The 11,618-nt window shown below is 37.4% G+C and overlaps 1 protein-coding gene and 1 long non-coding RNA gene across 2 annotated transcripts; both read right to left on the bottom strand.

Moving 5' to 3' along the window:
• Positions 1-422: 422 nt before the first annotated feature.
• LOC141665813 (uncharacterized) lies at positions 423-1,546 on the bottom strand. The gene is made up of 3 exons (XM_074471795.1): positions 1,468-1,546; positions 1,083-1,321; positions 423-965 (listed from the first exon to the last, which is right to left on the bottom strand). Exons 1-3 carry the CDS (start codon positions 1,544-1,546, stop codon positions 423-425), a joined length of 861 nt encoding a protein of 286 aa, XP_074327896.1.
• Positions 1,547-7,715: 6,169 nt separating this feature from the next.
• LOC141664134 (uncharacterized) lies at positions 7,716-10,209 on the bottom strand. Its single transcript, XR_012551848.1, has 3 exons — positions 10,038-10,209; positions 7,925-8,480; positions 7,716-7,850 (listed from the first exon to the last, which is right to left on the bottom strand). It is a non-coding gene; the product is annotated as an uncharacterized LOC141664134 (long non-coding RNA).
• Between the last annotated feature and the right edge of the window lie 1,409 nt (positions 10,210-11,618).

Raw genomic sequence — 11,618 nt, 5'->3', positions numbered from 1 at the left:
AATAATCTAAACATGTTTATTGGCCGGCCACAATATTTTTGAAATATTAATAACTAGTTCAATAATTAAACTTGTTTTTTAGTAATCTAACTAAAAGAAGGAAACTGAGCAGTCCGATTGGTTACTATTTACCGTTGAAACTAAAGTAATAATTTATAAAGTAATAAATTTGTTAAAATGATATTTTTATCTGGTCTCACTATAATATAATAGATACTTACAGAATTTTTTTACATCCACTAAAATAATAAATTCGCTAATATAATATTTTTTTCTCAGTTCAAACACAATCCTATTATTGTTTTAAAAAATTAACTGTAATTGAAATTTAAGAAACAGAAGAAGCAAAACGATTTCTCCAGCCATCTTGCTAGCAGAGTCGCTTTTATATTGTATTTGTTTTGACGAACAAAGATCTTTTATTAATAATCAGAATCAGATAACAACGTAATATCAACCCCATATGGAAAATAACTCCTATCGAATATGCGATCTGGAAAAGAATATGACTCTCGAGCAAGCTCAAGAGCCACAATATTAGCAGATTGTTTAACAAATAACACCGAGAATAAGTTATATTTCTTAAGAATATTCTGACAGTCCTCAACTATGCATCCGAACGGAGATGACATAGCCACACTACTACGAATTGCTGCTATAGGCACCAAACAGTTCGATTCCACCATGACCCTTTGCCAATCTTCCATAGCAGCCCAGCCCAAAACTACATTTATTCCAAGCACCTCTGCAATTTCTAGGGAAACCAACCCAGGTTTGAATAATGACTTCACTGGAATTAAAGGACCACTACTATCCCTGGCCACCATACCAATCCCAGAAGTTGTGCTCTCTCTAAACGTTGCCGCATCCACCGATATCTTGACTGTGGACCCATCTGGCTTGACCCAGACACTTGCTCCATCACCCTCCAATAATGTGGGGAATACAAGCTGTATATTAATACTCTGGGCACATCACCATTGTACAAGATACTACTTTACTTTAGCCATAACAACCTTAGACCGAGTGTACTTACTGTTTCATACTAATTTGTACATGGCCTTCCAAATCGACCAACAAACTGCTGCTATCTCTGCACGCTTATCATTTTTATACACCTTCAGGACTCTACTCCACCACTGGGGGTAGTTCCTCTCCTTCCTACCGACAAAATCATGTATAAAAACTTGCCAACACAACCTAGCTAACTGGCAGCTAACTAAGACGTGTGAGATTGTTTCATCCCGCCTCTCACACACCGGACACAACCTATCAACTTGAACGCCTCGTTGTTGCAGCAACACTTTTGTAGGGAGACATCCTGTCAGCGATCTCCAAACAAAGTTCAAGATCCTTGGAGGCGCTTTTATTCTCCAAATTTTCCTCCAAAATCACCATTATCACCCTGCATCAATACATTCTTTTGAGACCGCAGCAGCCTATAAGCACTATGGACCGAGTACTCACCTGAATTCTCTTTACTCCAGTAAATGGTATCCTCACTAACATGATCAGCTAGCTGAACCTCTAATATATTGCTAATCATGATCGTTAAATACATTTCTTAAAATGTCTTCATCCCAGTCCCGCATATTTCCCTCCATAACAGCACTGACTTTAACATTTATAAGACTATTCGAGTCTGTAGTAATATAAGGATTCCTCTCGTCCATCAGCCATGGTTGGACCAAAATATTGATACTATCACCATTACCCACCTGCCATCTCATGCTAGCTACAATAACGCCCCTAGCTTCCCAGATATTATGCCAAATAAAACTGGGGTTTCCCCTTTACCAGCATCAAGAAAAGATCCCTAAAGGTAGTATCGGGCCTTATAAATCTTTGCTACTAAACTGTTGGGAGTCGTAAGAAGCCTCCAAGCCTGTTTACCCAACATTGTGTTGGATTATTGTTAATCTAAACATAGCTATTTATTTGCTTTCCTTGTTTCAGAATAAATCAACGTATCTTTTGTGATCATTGCAGGAGATGATTTATAGGTAATTACTTATGTTTAGGAATGAATAAGTTGACAGGAGTAATACTAGGAAGACATCCTAATTTGCAGGCCTGTAGTTTAGCTGGTGTACCTTATTTATACTCATGTAATCTCTTTGAATCATTATCAATCAAGTTTTCCATATTAGCAAATCAAACAAACTTGTTCAGTTTCTTATTCTATTCTAACATCTGGTATCAGAGCTTCACGTTAACGATCGATGGAGGCGCAAAATGGCAAAGGAGGGATGTCTGGGTTAAGTTACCCAATGCTGACAAAGACGAATTATACCGTCTGGGCGATGAAGATGAAAGTTTTTATGCAGGCCCTTGGAGTATGGGAAGCAATAGAACCAAAGGATCCTAAAGCTGTCATCGAGGAGAAAACAGACAAAAAGGCATTGGCTGTCATCTATCAAGGCGTTCCAGATGGTATGTTGTTGACGATAGCAGAGAAAAAGACGTCCAAGGAAGCATGGGAAGCCATTAAAACCATGAGTCTAGGTGCAGATAAGGTGAAAAAGGCTAAGGCTCAGACACTCAGATCCGAGTTCGAGTCATTGAGGATGAAAGAAACGGATAAGTTGGATGATTTCTGTATGAGACTGAATGGCCTGGTCACGAATATCAGGGCATTAGGAGAGAAGATTGGAGAAGAGTATGTTGTTAAAAAGCTATTGAGGGCTGTTCCAACCAAGTTTCTCCAGATTGCATCAGCCATCGAGCAATTTGGAAACTTGGATGTCATGACTGTAGAAGAAGTAGTGGGGTCACTTAAGGCCCATGAAGAACGCCTACATGGTCAAGTGGAAAACACTGAGGAACAGCAGTTGTTGTTAACAGCAGATGAATGGCTTAAGAGAGAGAATAATGAAGAAAAACTCCTCCTTACTCGAGAGGAATGGCTAAAGAAATCAGTTAAAACTGCTCAACCTGGTGGGAGTGATTATGGTACAAGGGACAATCGAATGGCACGTGACAGGAGCCAGCTAAAGTGCTTCAATTGCAATGGTTATGGTCATTTTGCTAGAGAGTGTCGAAAACCAAGGAGAGCAAGGCAAGAAAGGGGTGAAATAAATCTAGCACAACTGAATGATGAGGAACCTGCATTATTAATGGCTTTGTGCGGAAATGGTGCAGAGGACGTGATTTCATTTACTGAGGACAAGACATCGAACAATAGCAGGGAAACTCAAGAAAGTACTTGGTATCTAGACAATGGAGCCAGTAATCATATGACTGGCCACCGAGATAAATTTGAGAAATTGGATAAATCAGTAAAAGGTAAAGTAAAATTCGGTGATGGATCACTAGTAGAGATCGAAGGAAAGGGGTCAATCAGGATCGTTTGCAAAAATGGAGAAACCAGAGTATTGCAGGGTGTGTATTACATACCTACACTTAAGAGCAACATCATAAGCTTGGGCCAACTCTCAGAAGAGGGAAATCGAGTTGTTATGAATGGTGAAAACTTGTGGGTTTACGACAGTTGTGGGAGACTACTAATGCAGGTCAAGAGATCAGTAAATCGACTCTATAAAATTCATATCGAAGAAACACAGCAACACTGCCTGTTAACCAAAGGAGAAGAAGAAGCTTGGATGTGGCATCAAAGACTTGGGCACGTGAACTTCAAGGCTATTCAACTGATGTCAAAGAATGACATGGCTCATGGGCTACCTCATATTGACCAACCAAAGGAAATTTGTGACGGTTGTCTAATGTCTAAGCAAACACGTAAGCCGTTCCCCTCTCAATCTAATTTTACTGCAACAACTGTTTTAGAATTAGTTCACTTAGATCTATGTGGCCCTATTGCTCCATCAACCCCAGCTGGAAATCGATATTTTATGCTTTTAGTTGATGATTTCAGTCGAATGATGTGGGTGTATATGCTCAAAACTAAGGATGAAGCTTTGCATTGTTTTAAGAAATTTAAATTGCTTGTTGAGAATGGTAAGAAACATGGCATTCAAGTTCTACGAACAGACCGTGGTGGTGAGTTTTGCTCAAAAGATTTCAATGGTTTTTGTGAAGCACATGGCATACTACGACATTATACGGCACCCTACACACCACAACAAAATGGTGTGGTAGAACGTCGCAACTGCACAGTAGTCGAAATGGCCAGGAGTTTGCTAAAAGAGAGAAAGATTCCTTTGCAGTACTGGGGAGAAGCAGTCAGGCATGCTGTTTTTATTCTCAACAAAATGCCAACTCGAGCAATGTCAACTATCACTCCACACGAAGCTTGGTTTGGGAAAAAGCCAAGTGTGGAATACTTGAAAGTCTTTGGTTGCTTAGCATACATGAAGACACCTGCAGTTTATACAAAAAAACTCGATGATAGGAGTCAAATGGTGGTTCATTTTGGTAGAGAACCTGGAACAAAAGCATTCCGGCTATTCGATCCAATCACAAATAAAGTACACATCAGTCGAGATGTTGTTTTTGTTGAGCAAAAGGGCTGGAATTGGGAAAGCACAACAGATTTTGAGACACAACGAGGTGGAGATTTTATAGTGGAAGAAAGTCGGGGAGCAGAACCTGTTTTAGATGAGTCAAATCCACCACAGTCACCTTCATCACCTTCAACTCCTCAAGCCTCATTGTCAACAGGTACAAGTCCACAGACTCTTACCGAACATACAACTAGTTCAAGTGCCTCCAGTTCTAGCAGTGAGCAGCCTCGAAGATACAAAACTCTGGCTGATATTTATGATAATACAACAGCGATTGAGTTAGAAGAAGAATTATTGTTGATGGGCATTGATGAGCCTGTCTGTTTTGAGCAAGCCATAACAGATGATGTCTGGAAGCAAGCAATGGTTAATGAGATCGAATCGATCGAGAAGAATAATACCTGGAAATTGACAGACCTTCCAAAGGGGCATAAAGCTATCGACCTTAAATGGGTTTTTAAGCTAAAGAAGGATCAACATGGAGAGGTAACAAAACATAAAGCACGTCTTGTGGCCAAAGGCTATGTGCAACGCTATGGTGTTGATTACGAGGAAGTTTTCGCTCCTGTCACACGACTTGAAACAGTCCGGTTGCTCTTGGCATTGGCAGCTAAGCACAGCTGGGAGGTGCATCATCTAGACGTCAAGTCAGCTTTCTTGAATGGTGTTATTCTAGAGGAAGTCTATGTATCCCAACCCAAAGGTTTTGTCAAGAAAGGAATGGAACACAAAGTCTACAAATTACTTAAAGCGTTGTATGGACTTCGTCAAGCTCCTAGAGCGTGGTATTCATGTTTGAATCAGTGTTTGTTAAACCTGGGATTTGTTAAATGCCCGTTCGAACACGCTGTTTATATCAAGAGAGAGGGGGGTCACTCTTTAATCGTTGGTGTATATGTTGACGATCTGTTGATCACAGGTACCAACCTTTCTGACATCATCAAATTCAAGGGGGAGATGAATCGTGAATTTGATATGTCTGATCTTGGTAAACTGTCATATTACTTGGGATTGGAAGTCACTCAAGGCAATGATTCTATTGAGCTCAGGCAATCGAGTTATGCAAAGAAGGTGTTAGAAAAGGCTGGAATGGCAGAATGCAATGCAGTCAAGTTTCCCATGGATCATAAATTACAACTTCATGTAGACGAAACAGTTGGAATAGTGAGTAGATATATGGAAAGGCCTACAGAGGTTCATATGAACGCAGTCAAGAGAATATGTCGATACATTAAGGGAACGATACAGTATGGTCTGGTTTACACACGGGGGCATGGAAACTACATTCTATCAGGTTTTTCAGACAGCGATTTAGCTGGTAGCTTGGACGATCGTAAAAGCACTGGTGGTATGGCATTTTACCTCGATGATAACTTAATCACATGGGCCTCTCAGAAACAACGGTGCGTTGCACTTTCCTCATGCGAGGCAGAATTCATGGCAGCTACAGCAGCTGCTTGTCAGGCGATTTGGTTGCAAAGAGTTCTGGGTCACATCACGGACAGTACAACAGGTCCAGTTACTTTGTATATTGATAACAGATCTGCTGTGGACCTAGCACGTAATCCAGTTTTTCATGGTAGGAGCAAGCACATTGACCTATGTTACCACTTCATTCGAGATTGTGTTGAACAAGGGTTGATTGTGATAAAACATGTTCGTACAAATGAACAAAGAGCTGATATATTAACCAAGGCTTTAGCAGCATCCAAGTTTGAGAAGATGAGAAGTCTACTGGGAGTTAAACATCTGGAGAGTGTTTAGATTAAGGGGGAGTATGTTGGATTATTGTTAATCTAAACATAGCTATTTATTTGCTTTCCTTGTTTCAGAATAAATCAACGTATCTTTTGTGATCATTGCAGGAGATGATTTATAGGTAATTACTTATGTTTAGGAATGAATAAGTTGACATGAGTAAAACTAGGAAGACATCCTAATTTGCAGGCCTGTAGTTTAGCTGGTGTACCTTATTTATACTCATGTAATCTCTTTGAATCATTATCAATCAAGTTTTCCATATTAGCAAATCAAACAAACTTGTTCAGTTTCTTATTCTATTCTAACACATTGATATATTGAAATTTTGGAAATCTCGAAACCCTATACACACATCAACTTATACTACTGAGACAGTTCCAACTCATCTAATGCAAACCAGATTTGCTCTCCGACTTAGTGTTCCGCCAAAAACGATATAAACTCCTCTCAATGTCTTTTGTGATGTCCACATGCAACAGAAAAACACTCATAGCGTACGTTGGTAAAGACTTAACCACTGCCTTTATCAAACTTTATTTTCTACCTTGTGAAATAGATTCCGCATTCAACCCTTTAACTTTGTTAGAGACCTTATTTTTTAAATACCCTAAAGTGGTCGTTTTGCTCTTGCCCGTCATATTTGGTAACCCCGAATATTTGATAATTTTCCCCAGCCTCCTCCATTCCTAAAATTTTACACAACTGTGACCTGACCTGACTAGATACATTTGTACTAAAAAATACCGATGATTTCTAGAGATTTACACACTGCCCAGATGTGTTCTCAAAAGTATGCAATAGCCTCATCATATTCAACGACTCCGCCTCAGTTGCATTACAGTACGAGTAGCAATCATCGGCGAATAACATATGATTAATGCTAGGTGCTTGTTTAAATAAATTAACACCTCAAATCATATTATGATGCCCATATCTTCTAATTAATGCAGAATAGCCCTCCGCGCAAGTGATAAATAAATACGGGGACAGAGGGGCCCCTTGGAAAATTCCTCGAGATGGTCATATTGGTGCAATTCCTGTCGAGCACGAGTGATATGATAAGAAATAGAGGTCACACACTGAAGAATTAAGTATACCCGCCAGCTATCAAACCCCATTGTTAATAGCACAACCCTTAAGGTTGTGTTCACTTTGCATGAATGGAATGGGGGAGGAATGGAATGGAAGAAGGAATGGAATGACAAAGGAATAGAATGGAGAAGGAAATGAATGAACATTCTATTCTCTTGTTCACTTGTCCATTTTTAACGACGGAATGGAATGAAATTGGTCAACATATTTTTGAATCTCTTTCTATAAAACTCGATATTAATTTTAATTTTGAACAAATGATATTTGAAACTTTCGAACAAAATAATATTTTAACCGTAAAATAAGTACAATTATCTATACATAACATAAAATGTCGAGTACCAAATTAAAAATTGATATCATTCATGAGTAAAAACAACAAAATAACACTTCAATTGAGTCACATAATTGGTAAGTCATAAAATAAAGTACTAATAAAATAGTCATAGATTTGCTTTAATACAAAAGGAAGGCCCTGACTCTTCTTGTCCCTGACTTCTTGCATGACATACTCCCAAATTTCACAAACAAAGCCTGCCCAAATAAAAAGAATATCAGGAAGGAAATGATGTCTAGAAAAAATATTAAAAAAAAATTAAACTATATACCTGCAATAACGATTATATTTCACCGGCAAATATAGCATCAACAAGATCTTTCTTCTCTATATCTGATGCTCCAAAAAAATACCATCAAATTCTCACTATCTACTATTTTCTTTGCAGCCTTGAACCTTTGTACAACATCAATATCAGAGATCTTTGACAACTCATCCATAAGCTTTTCCTTTTTCTCCAACCTATCTGTCTCTGTAGCAACTAATAACTTGGTGGAACTCGCAAATTCAGCTGCCATCACCTTAGTTGAATTTGCAAACTCAGCTGCTATCATTTTAGAAGCATTATACATCACTTCAGCCATTTGCTCAACATCAACCTTCTTTCTCTTCGAACTCCTTTTAGAACTAGACTCATCAGATGCTTGCATACTTGACTCATCATTCCCTCCTTGAGCGACAGCAACTTCTTCTAAATTAACATTTTCTTCCGCCTCCATTGCACTTTCAGCATTATGGCCAGTTGCCCTATCTTTGTCGAAGACAATTGTAAGATCATTAAAATATGGAAATGGTGTGCTCCTCCATTTCAAAGCCCCAACATGAGACTACAAATAAAATAATGCAGATTAAGTTTACTGACACAACGAATGTGTTTCACAAAACAGAGAGATGATATTACAAAAAAATCAGTTTCAATTAATTTTGCAAGACGGCCAAAAAATTTGACACATAATCGGTTTTCTTTTACAAAATCACATCTGCACTAACTGCACCAGGTTCATACTTTCTAAAGATGTTATGAGTAAGTCCATATTCTGATAAAAGGACTCGTACTCAAACTAAAATGTTAAAAGCAGCAAATACTGAACTTATGTTCTGATAAGGCAGTTATGTATACAGAAGAAGTTGTTAAAAAGGGAGGGAAGCTATTGGACTGACTAGCTCATCTTCTTCAAGTTGGATTTAACCAACTGAGATTATCACTTTGATTTGTTGACATTTTTTATTTTGCTTTTTCTGCAGAACTACCCTCCTTAATATTTCCTAAATGTTATCAACTTTAGATGTTAATTAGTTGTTTTAAATTTAAAACAACTATTATATATCTTCTAATACTTGTGCTTCCGAGGATAAAGACCAGATGTTTCAAGCAGACAACACTATTCTTATTTCTTGCGAGAATTGTTGATTAACAGGCACAGAAAAAAGATAGCAGACCTATGTGAAACAAGGCACATCATCAAATGCAAGAGAAAAGGAAAAGGTCCATTATTAAGACTAACCTTCACTCCCTTCTTCTAAAACTTAAAATTATTCTTGAACATGCAGCACTTGGACGACAATTTAATATACATTCGAGAAGAATTTCAGTACAATTTTGCGGTTGATGGGCATATACAACTTCTTTTAAGATGAAAATATCACTATCATTAACACTTTCTGGAGATCAACAATTATAGGTGCAAATAACCGCACAAATCTTGCTAAACTAGATCATCAAATACATGTTCGTTCTATATTTCTAGTTCTCTTCCACCGTAAAATAGTATCAGGCAACTAATAATTAAAATACAATTGATTATTATGATAATCAATTGTTGCAGATTTTGACGAGAAATCGCTATTAAGATAATCGAAAATTATCAAGTACAAGGAAAATGCTCAGGGCACGAACAAAGCTCAGCTGAGATGGCCAATGGCAACATTAGTCATAATTTAGTTGCTATCACTAAATTAGAAGATATATAGTATTAGAAGATATATAGTGTTAATATTTCCATTAAGCTACTTTAGTTTCAAGCCAGCAAGATAGCAAATCACATTTGTTCATCCCCGAGGTTCTGGACATGGCACAGGTAATTGATAAAACACATTTGATCGATGTTTTAAAAGACATAAAGGACATGGAAAATGAATATATTCTGATATATATAGGATTTGAACCATGAAATATGTGTACATTGATTTTGAACAAACGACACTTCCATATTGTTGGAATGAAAATGAAACTCGGCAAATTGTTGATTATTTTAATTAGCTTATAAGTGTCGCTATTACTGTATTGCTCTATTTTTGTTACAACAGATCATCCACAAACAAGTGAACTATTACATAGGCAACAATCTATTAATTTAATCGAAAGATACTGCAGAAACACATACCTTGGCATATTCGGCCCATACATCTCTTGATGCTGTGACTAGTTGATTCTCGGAATTCCAACCAAAACCAGAAGTGCTCCGTTATTCACAAGTTCTAAAAGAGCCTCGACCAATTTTTCATCTTCTAGTTCACTCCACTTCTTTTTATTTCTGCCTGCACCTTTTTCCACAATATTATCCTCTTTTTCCATGGTAGTATTAGTATCTGATGCCATCTGTAAACAATGAAGACAGAAGACACAAGTAATTATATATCAAGTAATGATTAAATTATGCAGAACTGTAGCTCTAGACAGAAGACACAAGTAATTATATATCAAGTAATGATTAAATTATGCAGAATTGTAACTACCGTTCAATTACAAGATAAACATCAATAAGCTACAGCTTACTTCCAGGAAACATAACATCGAGTCAGAGTCTAATAACAGTGAAAATAATCTACTGATTCCAATTATTAAACATCGAGTCAGCTAGGTTGTTTCTAAATGCAGTCCACACATCTGAAGTGCCAATAGTTGTGATGTGATCTTCGTCCGCCTCATGCTCATTTTGATCATTGGGGTCCTCGGGCCTATGCTGATCAAACTCAATTTTAGCTTGATCAAATTCTGATTCAGTACGAATGTAATTGTGAAGAATACAAGAAGCTAAGACAATCCTATTTTGTGTCTTCACGGGATAGAATGATGGACTTCTAAGAATCGCCCATCTCTTCTTTAGGATGCCAAAACATCTCTCAATTACATTCCTAGCTGACGAGTGCATCATATTAAAATATTCACGGGCAGATGTCGGTTGATTATCGTCATCCCAATCATTCAAATGATACATTTCTCCTCTAAAAGGTGCCAACAAACCTTCCCCATTAGTATAGCCAACATCTACTAGATAATAAGTACCTTTATTACAAAATAAAGTATGTCATTTATTGTTGTATTCTATTTTATTGAATGTGTAACAATAAAAATATAATTAATTACCGGTCGGGACAATCAATCGATGTCTATATATAGCATCTCTTAAGACTCTACCATCTGCGGTTAATCCTTCCCAACCCGTCAATACGTACTGAAATTGTAGATTAGGTGAACAAGCTCCAAGAACATTTGTCGTAATTTCACATCTCCTATTTCTATACTTTGGCCTATCTTCTACGGGTATAGTCATCTTAATGTGTGTCCCGTCCAAAGCTCCCAAACAATTCTATAAATAAATATACATAATTAAGTTGCACATTGTCATAGAGCTTATGTAAATAATGTAAAATATAGCGTATTTGACATATACCTTAAAATGTTTCCACGTTTTATCGGTTGAGTTGCTTTGAATTGGCTCGGGTTTCTTAAAATAACCTCCTTGCAATCTCAAGATCCCATTTAGTACCGCATGAAAATACCTAGTGATTGACTGCTTTGATCTTTGAAAATTTATGTGAACAATTCTCATTTTTGTGTGGTGTCCTAGAATATTAAGAAACATATCAACTTTTTCTACCACGTTAACGTGTCTACTTTCTTGCACATAACCCCTTGACTCCAAGATAAAACACAACTTATAAAACGATCTTTTATCCATTCG

The sequence above is a fragment of the Apium graveolens genome, chromosome 6 (genome assembly GCF_009905375.1).
Source record: "Apium graveolens cultivar Ventura chromosome 6, ASM990537v1, whole genome shotgun sequence".
Lineage (NCBI taxonomy): Eukaryota > Viridiplantae > Streptophyta > Magnoliopsida > Apiales > Apiaceae > Apium > Apium graveolens.
The sequence above is the reverse complement of the archived record's forward strand: the minus strand, read 5'-3'. Positions and strand labels throughout refer to the sequence as shown.